Here is a 16,926-nt window from a genome sequence, read left to right on the forward strand (position 1 = left end):
CACGTGGATACATAGATAACATAATTATTAAAAGACACTAACAATATATATCTTTAATAATTTTTAGTTTCAAGTAGTTACGGTATTAAAAACCACGGTTTATCACAATGGTAAAATACTTTTCATGCATGTATTTTTGAACACAACTGTACAAATAGGAAAAACGTGAGTTATGTTACTTTTTAAGTTCATGATAAGAGAAATTTATGATTGTTTCATGATCTTGAAACGATTCGATATTAAATGATATGTAATTTTTACATTTGTCGTTATATTTAATATGAGTGATACAAGATATAATTGAAACATAACTATGTTAATGAGCTAAAAAAATATCAAATAACAAATGTAGTTGTATCATTTATCTTGCAACTAATTTAATAGTATATAAAATGGTCGTTTTATTGTTTGGTCAGATTTTCATAAATTTTATGGTTTCAGATAATATGGCCGCAACCCGGCGGGAATAACGACGCGAGCGCCGTGTCATTTTAGTGGTAACTTTGTTTCATATACTTTATAAACCTTGTATGTTATTCCATTATGTTTCGTTGATGGAATAAAGTTCTTAATTGTCGATGTTATATGTTGTTTACATGCAGTATTGTTAAATACGTAACTAACAACGAGAACGTGTTCTGTAAATTGGCGACTATCTTCTAGCGGCACCGTCCGCCATTATTGGCATTTGCACGGCGTTCAACAAGATTTTCTTACGTTTATAGGGCCGAAACCACACCTATAATCTGAAGATTTATATCATACTATGATGTGAGTAATCCATATTATTTTTTTACCGTTTTGATCTTGTTTTTTTAGTTTAATCGTAACCTCATCATTACCGGGTGTTTTCATGTGTACGTAGGGCACGCAGCCGTAAAGATAGCACGGGTAAAAGTGACTCTGAAGTCACAGATAAAGAAAATAAGAGGGAAAGAGGTAGAGAAAGGGATAGAAAAAAGCGGGCTGCCTCAACGTCTAGCAGTGGCAGTAGGTGAGGAAACAAATATTTTTCTGATAGAATTAATAATTAAAAATGAAAAATTATACTCAATATATTTCTATTATTCACATTTCACAGTTCTTCTGATAGTAGCTCAGGATCATCGTCCACAAGCAGTGGAAGCAGTTCCAGATCAAGCTCTACTTCAAGTACTACCTCTACCAGTTCAGCAAGTTCTTCTGGAAGTTCTAGGGATAGGGGAAGAAAAAGAAGCAGAAGCAAGAGTGTAGATGCTTCGCGTAGACATGATAATAAAGAAAAAGAAAGGGAAAAGGAAAGAGAAAGAGAAAGGGATAGAGACAGGGACAGAGACAGGGACAGAGAAAAAGATAAAAAGAAGAGCAGTAATTCTGTAATTGATAAACCGAAACCCAAAGGACGCTCTAGGTGAAAATATTAATCGAGATCATGTGTACAAATAGTCTTACTTGTAACTTCTTTTTTATTTCATTTAATTTGTATTATAGATCACCTTCACCACGTAGAAAACGTAGGGAAAGATCACCAATTCCTAGACCAACAAAAATACATATTGGACATTTAACCCGTAATGTTACTAAAGAACATATTATGGAAATCTTTTCTACATATGGTCAGATAAAAATGGTCGATTTTGCAATGGATAAGCTTCATCCCAATCAAGGACGAGGCTTTGCTTATGTGGAGTTTGAAACAGCAGATGAAGCTGAGAACGCAATGAAACACATGGATGGTGGTAAGTACAAAATTTCGAACTTTTTCTTACTTATTGTCTTGTTAATAGATACCAATAATTTAATTTAATGAGTATTTCTCCTATATATCTATAGGACAAATAGACGGTCAGGAAATTACTGCTGCCCCAGTATTATTACCAAAACCACGACCGTTACCGATGCGGAGGATGTCACCTTTAATGGGAAGAAGAGCGCCTCCCCGATGGGGTGGTGGAGGTAGAAATACTCCTCCTCGTTATCGGAGACGTTCACCACCAATTAATCGTCGCAGAAGCCCACGGCCACCAAGACGTAGACCAAGAACTCGTTCGCGTAGTCCCCCAAATAATCCACGACATCGGCACCGTCGCTACACGAGATCAAGCTCTAGCAGTTCTCGATAGCAACCTTTTTTGTACATATAAAACAAGAGCTGAATTTGACCAAAGTCAGTTCGTTCTGATTGGTCGTCTTAATATATTAAGCAAAACAATTTTTACCAATTCATTCATTCGTATTGACTGGGAAAGTGTATTATGCATTCAAAAATACACTATACTTGTCCACAACGGTGTTCATGACAATTTACGTTTTCGTCAATGACTAAAACACCGTCCGTGGTCCGCAAGTTCTGTTTTTGAAATATATCGATTTCACACGTGATAAGTATATTGCTATTGATTGGTACCTGAAGGCCGATGACCCCGGATAAAAGAATGTATTCTGAGACATTGTCATACACGATAGTATTAAATATAAAACATGAAGACTTCAGAAGAAATATTATTACTAAATATTATAACATAAGTACGTAATATGTAAGCGTAATCTCGTAAAGAAATATAAAAAGTTTAAACCTTTTTGTCGTAAAGTATAGTGGCAGTGTGTCTATTTATAAACTAGTAATATTTTTTCTGAGGTCTTTATGAACTGTTTAAATGTTTCAGGCTTGGTAGAAGTACTAGAAACGACAGATTTGATAGAAACTATGATTATTAGACCCTTTTACAAAGAATCAATTTTAGAAAAAACCTATTCACACAAAATCCTCTTTTATACTCCTCAATATCTACAAGAACAGAATCATTGCATCACATTGCAACCTTGTATCGATGAAAAATATCTACAATTTTTAACTTGCATATGGTCGTTAATTATATAATACACATTTTTTATGGTGACTTTACAATATGAACGAAACAGTTTAAAGAGCCTGATTATTTAACAGAAGTAAGTATATTTTTGGAGAATTTTCGAATGTAGCCTGGTCCATGGCACGAATATTTTATTTTGTTTTTCTTCTTAAGAGAGATCTTGAATTAGCTCTCTGGTAACATAACTACGTATATGGCTGATAAATTGAGAGGACGATGAAACAAGGATATAAAACAATATTTCTTTTTCAATTTTGATAGGTACAAAATCAGAAGTTGCAATATCTCTACATAGCGTTAATTGTGTTTTTGATTAAAGCACTTTGGCACGGACAAACTGCTTTTGTATCTGTTTACTCACAAATCCTATAATTTTCCTGACAAATATAAATTTTTTTTCATTTTATTTTATTGCAAAATGTATTGCAGTAGATAGATTATCTCTGCTTATAATTTCTCGAAAAAGAATTTGATTTACAATTTGTGTTTGTTATTCTCCTTATAATTACGACGAAAAATAACTGCAATACTTTTAAATAATCTTACGTTTTATACATATCACAGGAAGCACCAGAGTGCGATTCTAATTTGCATGCAAATGAAAAAGGAAAAGCGAGCTTGTGCTGCCAAAAGCCAAAGATATCAGTTTTTTTGCCCCCTCGTACGTGTTTTTTAGTATTATTCCTACGGTACAAATTAATCTCTATGGAAAAAAAAGAAACATGTAACTTTTCTTTGTTATATTATATCGATTAAATTAGGGCAACTTGTTTTACGATCGTATCTGTACGTCAGTAGTAGAGATTCGTTTATACGACGCAATAAATAAATAATTAAATAATTTTTGAGTAGTGGTAGAGATCCGCTTAAGTTTGCTTTTAACTTGGATTTCTTTCTTTACGTAGCATCGTCTCGCATTCTACAATATCTATAATATTACACACGATACTTTTTTTTGTTAACTATACGCATAGTTATCGTAATGATTAAAGTTTATATCGCTATGAACAGTCAGATCCCCGAAACTTATACAGAATCACATAACGACGTCATTATTTGTTTTCCCTCTTTTTGTGACCACATTATTTCAATAAATGCCTTAGTTTATTTGCATCGATGATTCGTCCTTTAACTTCCATCACGTAATCAAACGAAATTTCTATGGTCATAAACAAGGCATTTTTATCAATGATCTTCTTACGAGCCACACGAATGCATTTGTTATTTTGAAATGTTCTATACGTTTTTCGTTTTTTCGCACTTCGTCAATAACTATAAATATTATATAATCTATGTACAATTTCTTTTAAATAACGCCTCTTCTCCGTTAGCAAAATATCAGCACTGGGGTCTGAAAACTTTACGGAAATGCTCAGAATGCTGACCCTTTAGTGCGTTCACTTGCAGAAGCTGAGGACGCGGGGAGGATATATCATCGAGATTGGGAGGTATCCTCCTTCTTATGTATATCTGCGTGCATCAAAGCGGGCTCTAGTTGTCGCGTTGGCACCCCGGGCCCAGGTCCTGCTCTATGATGCATATGCAAATTACTTAATGGACCAGGACTTGGATCCTTGCTTCTCAAAGAATTTACTGGTGGTGGTGGATATCCGGCGTATAGTTTAGCTCTTTCTTCTTCTTCTGCTCGAAATGCAGCAGCAGCCATCAATGGATTATAACGTAATTGTTGTAAAGGATCGTAACGATAATCTCGGAAAGGATCCCCAGGCCAAGGACCTCCTGGTTGACCAGTAGGCGCAGATGGAGGTGGAAAATGTTGCATTGGATGTGCGCTCAAACCAGGGAGCATACTTCGTGGCATGGAATGCGGCGCAGGCATGCTATGCGGATGCCTTGCAAGGTATGAATGAGGATGAGGGTGATGATACCTTGTCTCAGGCAGTGGACTTGGTCCAGGTCCTGTTGCGGACACTGCTCCAGGCCCAGGACCCGGCGGCCTTGGAAGCATCACAACTTCGTCGTCTTTACTTCGTGGTTCTTCTTTCACGCGTACTTCCCCACTTTCTATGGGTGCAGATCCGTTTCTTAAAGGTGATCGTTCCCGACCTACAACCACGTGTTGCCGATTTTGATGAAGTAACCTTTCACGTTCCATCTCGCGTCTTTCCATCTCTCGACGTTCTTTGTCCCTCCTTTCTCTTTCTCGTTCCGCAGCTTCCTGTTGTTTCCTTTTTTCTTCTTTTTCGCGTTCTCGTCTCTCCCTCTCACGTTGCTCTTCCCGTTCTCTTTCCTTCTCACGTCTTATACGCTCGCGTTCTCGTTCGCGTTCTCGTTCACGTTCTCGTTCGCGTTCGCGTTCGCGCTCCCGCTCTCGCTCTCGTTCCTCGAGTTCCGCTCGTCTGTCAATTGCAGGTGGTTCCGGTTTTAGATTCCATGATACCGCTGTAGTTGGTGGAAATCCAGTAGAGGCTCGTTGTAATCTAAACAAAAAGAGAAAAGAATAATTAATGATTTACACATTTTTCTTGTAGAGGTAAATAATTAGATGCATACCCTCTCCATGGATCGTGTACAGAACCTAGACCACCCAATGGTGGCATTTCCCTCGAAGGAGGAAAACTAGAAAGACCAGGGAAATTTGGATTCGGTGCACCAAATGTTGATGGATATCTTCCGAATGGTGACATTCCCGTTCCTAAGATAATTTCCATACGATTAATTCAGTTTACTTGCAAGAAGTAATATTTCATATATTGATCGACAATAAATTACCTAAATGTGATGCTGGTGTGGATAGAAAACCGACAGGATGAGGTGGAGGTGGTGCAGGATGCGCTGGTGGTATATTAGTGGGAAATGGTGGTGCCATTGAAGGCGCTCCTATTCCAAGACCAGTTCCTGGGGCTCCTGGGTAAAGATGACCTGGTGGTCTCAAGAGTTCTGTTTTAGTATTAACGACACTTCCAGCCTTCGCTTCCGCTTGCTGTTTTTGTTGGTGGTGATAAATTTCCCAAGCGATACGAACATGCATTGCATTCCATTTTCCACTTTTCTGTAATAAATATACAAGTTGTAGTAAATACATTGAGCAATACATAAACTTTTATAATTTATGTTCATTAAAAAGATTACCACCTTTGGTGCAAATGATGTTAAATGATTGGGAGGTACAAAAGGTGTTGAAGGTGGACCAATTCCAGGATGTAAGAGACCGGTATTAAAGCCAGAATAACTAGAAAGGTTCAGATTTCCACGAAAAAATGGAGATTCAACACCTCCCAATTTCGGGATGTCCTTGAACTAAGAGATACAATGCATGAATATGATAGTAAATGATACATGTTATTCTTACACAAATATGAGGAACTATATTACGTACTATAGGAGGCGGAAACAAAGTTGTCGCAGCCGTCGGTGGAAGCAGAGGTGTGGTGTGTTGATGTACGTGAGTATGCTGATGTTGATGATGATGCATCTCCGTCCTAAGATATGGAGGCGGACCCAGATTCCCAACTGCGACTCCAACGTTTCTGTCTTGGGATGCCAAGAATCTATTGTCAAGCTCTCGCCTTAACAGGTCTGCCTGACCTGCGACATGAGTCACCCCTTGTTTCGGTTAGTGTCTCATTCGTTTCAAACTTTTATTCTACCTTTTTTTTCTTTTTTTTTTTTCTTTCTCTTTGTTACTCGAATCCCAAACAAAATCGAAATATAGCTTATATACTTACTTGTTTGAAAAAGTGACTCGGCAGAGAATGGATTAGGATTGGTCGTTGGTGGTGGCAGTGAAGGCAGTGACGTATGTGGACTGGAACTGGATACGGGAGGAGGTAAGGGTGCCGCGAACATTGGCGGAGGAAACGTGTGCATGCCAAGTGGTACTGGTGGAGGTGTTGGCCTTGGAACTGATGTTGCAGTTGCCGGAGACAATTGTGAAGTTGTGCTGCTACTGTAAATTACATATGAAAATATATAAAAATTATAAAAATACTTGTAAAAGATAAAGGAATTACAGGAGAGGTTTTGATTTCATTCATACCCAATCCATCCCTGTGGTTTGGTGTAAGCAGGTAGACTAGAATTGGCTGGAGAAGATGTGTTTGGCACACTTACAGGCGTTATGCTACCTCGACTTAGGCTACTGACGTTACTGCTATAATAAGTAACATTATTATAAGATATTTGTTACAAAAAACAATAGGAATATTTATGATTACAAGATTGTACCTATAACTATCTCTTTCCCGATTTGGACTGTGTCCACGAGGCGAATTATTGTTTCTTCCAGTCAAACTACAGGCTACCATGTCTCTATGAGCAATGGTATTTGCTGTAGTAACTGTATTAGTTATAGTAGATACACATGTTGTGGTGGCAGCGCTCAAAGGAGTATTATGATTTGTGGTATTATTTCCTATAGGTTGTTGTTTACTTATGTTAGTACATGGGGAAGCTCTACTTCCTCTCTAAAAATGAAAACGATCAGGATTAGCGCTTCATTCAACTATCATCAAAACAATCGATATAATGACGATAAATATACATAATATTTATTCAACTCAAACAAATTCTCAAGTATAATGCAAGGATATACAACTTACCACTTCTGCTCGTGAAGAAGCAGAATGGGAGGGAGATGGAACCGCAGGTGGGAGGTATGGACTGTGATTTAGAGCGGTGTATGGTGTATAAAGAGGTGGATAAGATGGTTGGGTCTGAGGATAAGCAGCCATGGGTATCGACGGTGGATAGCTAGTAGTTGTAGCTCCGTTTGATGGTGCTGCTGGAGTAACACCTAAACTGGCTACCGCAGGACTAGTTGTATGACTCGATGAAACAAGGGGTACATTAGGTGGATGTAATGCAGGTATTGTTGTATGAGGCTGTTGGGGCAAGGAAGGAGGTGGCAGAGCAGGGGAAGCTGGCCGCTGCTGCGGAGCTATTGCACGTGGGTTTGCTGCCAACGGACTAGTCATCTGAAAATATATTCAATCTAATGTATATTGTTCTTAGTAACGAAACTCTAAATTAGGAACATTTACTTACAGGTGGTTGGGATATGTGAGGGGGTAGAGTAGGACTGGGAGGACTTGGCGCTGTTGGAACTGGTGCAGACGCAGGCACAGGAGGTGGTATAGGCGCTGGAGCATCCGTTGCTGGATTGGAAATTTGTCCACCTGTGTCTGGAGGTGAACCTCCTGCTCCGTTTGCTGGAGGCAAAACGTGTGGTGAAGATGACGGCAATTCGTCTGCAACATAAGAGTTGATTTTACAAAAATGCCAAGTATTGATATAAAACAAATGTATATTATTGATTCAAGTATTACATACATTTACGTGCAAGAGGTGGTGGGGTAGAAGATTCAAAGAGTATCGATTCAGCATCCGAGCCCTAAAATAAATAGTCCAAGTTTTAACTTACAATTGCTTATTAGCTACTATATAATCTTTGTAATATGGTTACTTACCTTATCGTCTTCTCCTTCACTATCACACTGTAATGAGAAGAAAAAAAGACACAAGGTAGCTATTATAACATCCTAGACATGTAGAGAGATATAATATTTTAAGTTATATTTCTGACACTTACGATATAACCTTTACCCGAACTGCAATGACTGCTAGCCTGTAGAACCAATGAAAATTGCACAAATATGAGAATTGATTCAAATGGCAAATTTGTTTAATATCATTCAATTGGAAGGAATAAACATCATAGAATATAAACAATTCATAATTATAACATTACTTACATCGCTGAGGTGGTCCCTGGAACTGTCGGCGTCCTGGCAATCCCTAGGTATACCAGGGCCATGCAATTGTTCAGATGCTCTACCACTATCGTCACTTGTACCTGCATCTAGGCCCTATAAAAAAATTCAAGCACAATTAGATCATTTTTTATCTTGCACTAAAACATTAATCATGAAAAAATTACCTGGTTAATTGTAGATGGTGTCAATATGGAATTGTGTGTATAATGGTTGTGCTTGAAATGGTTTTTGATGTGATGCTCGTTGTGTCTATTATTTTGTCCTATATCCACCTTTGGTTTCTCTTCCACTATTGACAATAATGTATGTAATTTCTTGACATTATTTTTGCCAGCTAGTTTTATTGCACTCTGCAATCATAAAAAAGTTTAAATTATATCTTTATTTAAAAAATCTAGTTATTCAAAAATTAAATAAAAATTAAAAATATGAATTTTATTTAATATACCAGTAAAAAAATTTTTTATGTCGAATTTTGTATTTTTTAGATACATCAATAAAATTAGAAAAAGAATATAATACGCAATTAGTAATTTCAATATGAGAAATACACTTTTAAGAATACAAGATTACCAACAGATTACAAAAAGCAATCCTTATTTACATGAAAACTAATGATGATGTTGCAAGTAGGTATCGTAATAAACGTAATGTAATTCTAACGATAGGTTTGTGTAATCGCTAACTACACGAGCTCGGTTTAAGTTAAATTCCATTTCTGGTGATCTGTACTATAATTATAACGAACTATGAAAGGAATATTTTTATGTACTTTCGGTATCGCTTGAACTCAACATGTACATACATACGAAGTCTGATTAACCAAGTAAGCGATTATATGTTCAACACGTATGGTAAACATACCACGATTTCTGCGACAGATTTACACTGGCGTAAAAAGCAAGCTGGATAATTTATGTTTTCATCACTGGAAACGTCGATGGATTGTCAGGCTCGTGAGTAAGAAAGCATAAGGCGAAGATGTTGGTGCGCGCACAGTAGAAAAAGCCGTATGAGAACGCCTTTCCGTCGGTGCCTTTAAACCGCGATGTCAGTGCACATTTCTGAACGGGTGGCGCTCTACCCCCTCCTTTCTGACTTTTTCCTCTCTCAGTTTCCTCTACGTGTACCTAAGTACCGTTATCGTAATAAACGCAGTTTTCTTGTCGCTCACGAACAAAAATAATATCCGTCAGATGTTCGTTTGTGATACGGTTGATTTTGTTTAAATTCGAACTCCCTAAGACGGACGGGCGTTTGCAAAGATGACAGCAGGATTCACAAGCAGCACCATGTCTCGTGTGCGCGATGCAGCACACGAATGGTGGGGAGAATGAAAGAGGCAGTGAGCGAGGTACTGGTGAAGGGAGAGTAAGGGAGAGGGGGAAGAGTTCGAGTAGAAAGTGGGGGTTAAAAAGAGACGAGAGGGGGAACGACGAGGAAGGCAGATGAGGAAGAGCGAGGAAGAAAGAGAAGACATTGACCGAACGAGCAGCCGCGCGACAAGGCCTCCTTTGCCGTGCCAGGCCAGCTGGAAGGAACGAAGTCTGAACCCTGACTTCTCTTTCTCAGCTCTGAGAGAGTATTACTTTCCTTTTTCGATAACCGTGTATTCACGCACGATCTTTTCTACCTTCTTCTTCCTTCTATCTCTTTCTCTCTCACCCCCCTCTCTGGTACGGTTGGGTACCAAAGAAACATGATGGGAAAAAGCCACTAGAACTCGCAGTGTAAAAAACTACCACCTAGCAAAAGCCATACTCCACCTGCGCACGTGTGCCAACTGCGAAGTGAAACCCCCTAGGACATGTACTGCGGTTAGATTACATATTGTATACTTCTGGCAGCTAAGCAAATTAATTGAATAAACCTCTATCTTATGAATATACATAGGAAAAACGTATGACAAAATATTCCTGTTTTTGATGTTAACGACCACTGATATAATATTACATTCTTTGGTGGCTAAACTATAGCCAGATAAGCCAATTATGAATGATTCTAGGAAGAACAGAACTTTTTGCATTTATTTCACTTAATTACAATAAATGATACACATAGAACGTGATATTTGAAAAAAATTCTTCAAATTTTAATCCTTGCTTTATCGTAGAAATCTGTGATATTTCTTACTTTAGCATTTCTATAATATCTAGAACTAATCTGAGTGTTAATCATTAATTGGAGAAAAAGAAATTTCAATTTGTATCCCTCTATTGTGAGATAATTTACGTTTTAAAATAAGTATGTATACATATCCATGGCAATGAAAAATTATATAAGTATTTAATAATTCTGCAATAAATGATTATTATTAATGATTATTTTGTAACGATTCGGTTTAAAAGACATAATATAAATTATATGGTAAGAAAAAAATCTTTGATCGAAAACTTTTTAAGAACTTTATGTAAATATATATAGTTTTTCTTATTGTTAACCTATTCTTGAAGTTTGCAGAAAATATGAAAGACTCGCTGTTAGTATGCGTGATTTCTAGATCCAATTTTGTCATAAAGTTCTTTTTATAACATTAAAAATCTTTTCGTTTGTTGAAACGAGACTGAGACAGAAATATAAAAATTCGAAAACCATAACAAGAGTAAATACGTATTTAGATAACGAGTTCTCTTAGTTTAAAGGAGGTAAAGCAGTGTTTGGCAGTCCGGGAGGCAAGGTTCCTCGACACGGGATGGGTAAAGGAAGGTCGTTCCCGGACGTACGGACGTTCCACCGGTCGGCTATTCCGTGCTTTGGCTAGCCGGCTACTAAACTCGTTCGTACAACGTTGCCACGTCTATCGTTCGGTGTTGACACGATCGGACTCTAATTCAGCTACTGGCTACTACTCACAATTCGCATATACTCGGTCGCGACGTTAATGTGCGAGACTCATATGCACATGCGATTTCAACGAATGGATGATTTTAAATGAATTGCCTTCTACGCGTTATCTCAATCGCTATGTCATTTTGATTCATCCATGTGGTATATCTGATAAATGACAGATAGAAAAAGACATAAAAACATTTTTTTTGTGAATAAATTAAACTTATGGTCGTCTTATTTTGCGAAATTATCAAAGAAATATCTAATTATCTTATTATTATACTACTTTATTTATATATATTTTTATTTTAGGAGTAAAGTAACTTGAATGCCGATGCACACAACTACCTGAAGTTTGACCATTGTTAGGAAAACAAAAGTGAAGCGTCTAGTCAAACAAATATGTCTGCTTTCATGCAAAGTATGTAGTTGAAGTAGGTTCGAGTTAAAGGAAATTTACGTAAAATGAGAATTAAGTACATTTGAGATACATTCTTAAAAGCTTAAAAAATATGTTTACTATTGCGAACTATGGAATAATGTAAGTATTTTGTTGCGCATGTATTAGAAAAAATTGATGACATGTAAATTCTCACACTGTCATTGAAAATTCATAAATAGAATAATGTTTTCCATTTCAATCAAAGCACTGGCAGTGATCTAAAATATAAAATATTCAAAACATGTGATTTGAAAGTCAATTTTTTTGTAAATATGCATATTCAAGTTTTTATGAGATAAGTTATTTGCTGAGTATTTCAATGAAATGTCAACGCGGGAAACACGACTTCAATTCAATCAAATATATCACGAGTTGGCCTTTACGTTTGACAACAATGTTTCTTTTTTGGCGGGCATCACTAGCGCCGTGAGATTAAGTATTCTGCTCCGCTCTCGTTTGTAACAAGCGGATAATAACAGTCATTCGGACATCTGTTTGACGAAAATTTCGGCTGCTTGCCAGTACCAAATTGACGTGCTGAGCGTGAAACGATGTTGGCCGTCGTCCAAAAATTATCCGAAAGTAAACATGTATCATGGCACGGCATTGTTTATATTCTCAGTTACCGTCTTCGCGTTTTCTTTTCGCGTTAATTTGTTAATCCTGTCGAAACAATTTTTTTTTTAAATATTTGTCGCCACATAAAAACTATCATTTCTAGTCGACCACCATACAATTATGTTGTAAAAGAACGTTGTAGAAATGTATAATAAGAACAAAATTATTTATTAATATTTTAACAAATTCTATGAAAAGGTAGGAAAAGTTATAAGCAAAATTTTGTATCTTTAACAATTTCTATTAAGTATTTCTTACGATATTAAAAGATTACATTGCGCATGTTCACAATATAGAGATTTGTGAATGTGACGGTATCAAGGAATAAGAACATGATTAATTCTCGTTAGGTGAGATTCTTATCGTGGATGATATACGTACATGTTCTAATACCAGTAAGTGAGACTGTCGAACGGAATGCGGAGTCAAAAAAGTGCAGTCGGTGTTTAGTGTGGGTGTCTATGTTTTGTCTAGTTGTTACCATACCAATAAAATGAATTTACTTCTACGAAAACAAAACAGAACAGAAAGAGAACGGTGTTGATGGTGTCGAGTAGAAAGAGAAAAAGAAAGAAAAAAAGGGAGAAGAAGCTAGTGGCAGTAAAAAGATTTATAGTGGTGTAAATACAGCGGTAAAGCGGCCATCATTCGGCCACGTTGCAAGATTATTTTCAGACGCAAATATTTCTCGCGATTTACATAGTTTCCATCATTTTTGTTCGACGGACACGTTCCACGCGCAGTTTTCAAAGGTACGCGTAATTCAGATAATTTGAGAATAAGTGCCGGCATTATTCCGATGTGCAATGTTTATTACGGATAATACCATCTATGATAGCTTCCGCGTGAAAATAATTACAGTTTAGTTAGACATAAAGAAAAAAGAAGAAAAAGCAAATCGAAAAATTTACCATGATAAAGCAGTTGCGGATTTAAGATCGCCTTAACTTTCTTTCCCCAATACCAATACGTTAATAGAGGAACGGATGATTGCTTTTACGAAGCACTTCCGCTTCTTCTCATTCGTACTTTTTGCATTTCGGACCTCTTCGCGTATTTAATCGTTTCTCTCTTTCTCGCTTCCGTATCTTGTTCAAAATTTCATTCGATAAACTTATCGCGATTCAACAAATATGTGGGACAAGTTATACGTCGAACAACTATATGATCACGTCCACTCAATCATATGTTTTTCTTTCCTTTTCTAAAAGTATGAAATTGCAGATATTGATTACGTTTCAAGTTGAGATTTTTTTCAATTGCAGCGTGATCAACAAAACCGATTAATTCGAGACACAGCGAGAGATCTGAAAGTAAAGCGTTCACCTTCCTTCGTGTTCAAATTATAACGAGAAGAACTGGGTCAACTCGCTGTGCAGGTGCACGACTGTGTTTCGTCCATCATCGATACACATCCCTTTTGTCGTTCCCGTATCGATTCGCGAGCGCACACGAACCCTTTATGTTCAACATCTTTTTGCTTTTTTCTTCGTACTGTTTGTGTTCCAAGAAAGTATTTATACATAAAAGATAGCTGGTACAAATATTATACTAAACATAAGAGATTTATGAAATACAAAGGAGAAGTTTATTAGGTAATACATGTAATAATTGGAACTGGAAACAATTAAAAAATAACCTCAAAAGATATGTACAGTGTCTCGTGTTTGCAGGATTGCCACTACATAAATAGTAAATTTTACGCGGGTTAATTTAAACTGCTTCGAAATTAATCTATCCGACATGTATCTGAAAATGAACCAAGCTAATCGAACGAGATAAAAATGTAAATGCAAATCTTCACGCTGTGCCGGGCAGCGTTTTATTTAATTAAGAGCATTACCGTCCGAAATCTCGTATTGATGTTGAAATCTACCAAAAAGCGGCACAGACATGCGAAACACCTACACACTGGGATACGCAATACATGGCCGAGTATTTTCCTGTTTATTATTAAAATATTCCGCCTCGTTACGTGACGGCTGATACCGGGTTGTGGTGTATCCTGTGATACAGTATATGATAGAAATTATTTCGTCGCTAATCGAGTGAATTACATATTGCCTTCGAGTGTTTCATTAATTACCGTAAATCGAGCGACGTAAAATAGTCTGAAGCACATCCGCGATCCAATGAAATTTCACGTATCCCTTTACGCCATCTTTCTGCCAGCGAGCACATTTAAAATCAATCTGTGTACCGGTTCAACCATAAATCGCATATCGATTTTCGTAGCCGTAATTCGATCAAAGATCCCTGTTTACCCTGCGCGATATGCAACGTTCATTCGATTAAAACGAGCGAGGTGTGTATATCATGAGCAACAACGTTCTAGATATATAAAGAAGGGGAAAAGCAAAAAATAAAGCGAAGAAAAAGAAGAAGTTACGTAGAGTGAATGAAATTCGTTGGCAACCCCACTCTGCCCATGGATGCACACATACGCGAAACAATCGTTTCGCGCAGTGTCAAGGTAACGACGCGACGGTATCGCTGAGCAATTATAAACGCGGAAAAAAAAAAGAAAAAAGAAAAACAGATTGTACGAACAGGTAACAAAAAACAAGAAAGAGAGAAATGTTTGGAGGTAAAAAAAGAAAAGAAAAATTAGGTCGCGAGTCAGTTTCGCTCGATTGAAGTCGGTTGATATCTGTCTGTCGTGCGCGCATCGTCGAAATTCGCCCGTCGATTTTCACCAGTAGTGAATATATCCGTGAGAAGAGGGGTGGCCCGAGCATTACCGGTTGAACTCTCTGTTGACGGATCACGTGGCAGAATTCAGGCATCTCCGTTGGCACCGGCAGCCGAGCTGATTTATTGAGTGGCGTGGCATTGCTGACCTCACTCTCGCTACGGCTAACGACACTAAGAGAGCTCTTGGTAATCTGCCGAATGCCAACGATATCTACCCAAGTCAAAATTATATGCCCGTGCAACGGATTTAGCTCATTCAGCTACCGAATCTCTCTCTCTCTCTCTCTCTCTCACTTTCCCTATTAAAATCTTTTTTTCTCTCCCTAAAGGCTTTTTGATTTATTTACAGAGTCGTGGTTTCTTTCGTCACATCGATCATTAAAGAATTGAATATTATGGCGCAACGGATGATTTCTTGTTTGAAAATTGGACTCAAAGTTTTGCGAAAGATACGCATGACTATTCCGAACCGAGTAAATTAATTTGTACTGTATTGGAGAACTGGAATATTTTTGGAGCATACCAAGGAACGAATACTCCGAGAGTTTTACATAAAGGTTTAAGTCATGTGAGTAAGTGATTCTTCAACTACTTTGATCAGCGAACAAATACATGTTCCTCACTCAAACCTGTTTCCAGCTCCAAATTATTTTTTCGAGGGATCATCAGCGCGTGTAACAGCGTACGACAAGTGATTCGCTATAAATCAACGTTCACAGTTTCACAGAGTCACATTAAGGCCACTGGTGATGTGTCAAGTATTATTTGTAAATGATCCTTATAATAGCCAGTTACAGTAACTGGCTCCGGTCGAAGGATTATTGGAGCACAAAAATGAGCTGTAACTTGGAAATAAGGTCAAATATCTCACAGGTTAACTACATACGTACTACATTGTACGATGTAGTAAATTAAACATAAAGAGCATCCTCAATCCGATGACGTATCGTTTGTGTATCTCGAGTCCAAGAATAATTGTTGATTACGTATGAAGATAATCAACACACTCCTAATCAATGCTCGATATGTGTACGTGCACGTAATACATCCTTTTTTCAATGAATATGTAGTTAATCGATAAACCTCGATGCTCTCTACCATTGTAAGGAAAGAAAAGTTATACGAAATAAGTCTATTTCTAATTAGAAATTTCGCTTGATCATCGTTGTAAATATGTAATGAGATTATCATGAAATCATTGCGACCAATGAACTTGTTTTATTATAACCGTACACTATGCATAGAAAGCCACATATATATTTACACGCGCCCATTGTATGTATAATTGTGTTGTCGTGTGAAAAGACTGTTCTTACGTAACGAACTCGGCAAGCTCGACGTGACACTGACCTCACTCTAAATCCATAAGTGGCTGTTAATTATCGATTGGCAACGATTTCAACGATTTCACCAATGGAGGATGAGAGTAGAACCGAAGAAGGGTGAGATGAAGGAGGATGGGGAAAAGCCAATACACAGAGTGGCCTGCTAATCAGTCCGCTCCGATATCGCAATATGTGGGATACGCTCGGTTGATTTTCAACACGACGAGTTTACCCTAACGTAATTAATGTCCGTCGTACAATGTGACGCGTAACGACAAATTCGAACGACGTCGCTATTCATAGAAAGAGAGGAGAGAGAGAAAGAGAAAGAGAGGAGAGAGAGAAAGAGAAAGAGAGGAGAAGAGAGTAGGAGAAAAGAAAAGATTACCGGTGATCGTGTGCACGGTCTACAAAGTCAATGCGGTGTGTAG

The 16,926-nt window shown here is 37.5% G+C and overlaps 2 protein-coding genes and 1 long non-coding RNA gene across 9 annotated transcripts in view; 2 read left to right on the forward strand and 1 right to left on the reverse strand.

Moving 5' to 3' along the window:
• Window positions 1–17: 17 nt before the first annotated feature.
• Window positions 18–3,965, forward strand: LOC126864310 (RNA-binding protein with serine-rich domain 1-A-like). Its single transcript, XM_050615574.1, has 7 exons — window positions 18–165; window positions 442–497; window positions 726–771; window positions 866–994; window positions 1,082–1,390; window positions 1,471–1,718; window positions 1,813–3,965. Exons 3-7 carry the CDS (start codon window positions 767–769, stop codon window positions 2,100–2,102), a joined length of 981 nt encoding a protein of 326 aa, XP_050471531.1. The 5' UTR covers window positions 18–165; window positions 442–497; window positions 726–766; the 3' UTR covers window positions 2,103–3,965.
• Window positions 2,674–16,926, reverse strand: part of LOC126864263 (fibrosin-1-like protein) — a 25,461-nt gene continuing 11,208 nt past the window's right edge. Inside the window, exons 2-16 of one of the 4 annotated variants that reach the window (XM_050615424.1) lie at window positions 8,752–8,937; window positions 8,567–8,680; window positions 8,404–8,439; window positions 8,282–8,308; window positions 8,145–8,205; window positions 7,860–8,062; window positions 7,415–7,789; window positions 7,041–7,279; window positions 6,853–6,963; window positions 6,542–6,762; window positions 6,193–6,419; window positions 5,949–6,113; window positions 5,586–5,865; window positions 5,367–5,508; window positions 2,674–5,293 (exon numbers count right to left, since the gene is read on the reverse strand). In XM_050615424.1, the coding sequence (XP_050471381.1) occupies window positions 4,285–5,293; window positions 5,367–5,508; window positions 5,586–5,865; window positions 5,949–6,113; window positions 6,193–6,419; window positions 6,542–6,762; window positions 6,853–6,963; window positions 7,041–7,279; window positions 7,415–7,789; window positions 7,860–8,062; window positions 8,145–8,205; window positions 8,282–8,308; window positions 8,404–8,439; window positions 8,567–8,680; window positions 8,752–8,937 (3,396 nt within the window). In that variant the 3' untranslated portion in view covers window positions 2,674–4,284. Of the gene's footprint in view, window positions 5,294–5,366; window positions 5,509–5,585; window positions 5,866–5,948; window positions 6,114–6,192; window positions 6,420–6,541; window positions 6,763–6,852; window positions 6,967–7,040; window positions 7,280–7,414; window positions 7,790–7,859; window positions 8,063–8,144; window positions 8,206–8,281; window positions 8,309–8,403; window positions 8,440–8,566; window positions 8,681–8,751; window positions 8,938–16,926 lie in introns of all 4 variants that reach the window. The other 3 variants (XM_050615425.1, XM_050615426.1, XM_050615422.1) reach the window with 3 other exon arrangements.
• Window positions 13,601–16,926, forward strand: part of LOC126864341 (uncharacterized) — an 8,651-nt gene continuing 5,325 nt past the window's right edge. For 2 of the 4 annotated variants that reach the window (XR_007689127.1, XR_007689128.1), the window contains exon 1: window positions 13,601–16,918. This is a non-coding gene — a long non-coding RNA (uncharacterized LOC126864341). The remainder of the gene's footprint in view (window positions 16,919–16,926) is intronic. The other 2 variants (XR_007689130.1, XR_007689131.1) reach the window with 2 other exon arrangements.

Source organism: Bombus huntii, chromosome 3, assembly GCF_024542735.1.
Source record: "Bombus huntii isolate Logan2020A chromosome 3, iyBomHunt1.1, whole genome shotgun sequence".
Lineage (NCBI taxonomy): Eukaryota > Metazoa > Arthropoda > Insecta > Hymenoptera > Apidae > Bombus > Bombus huntii.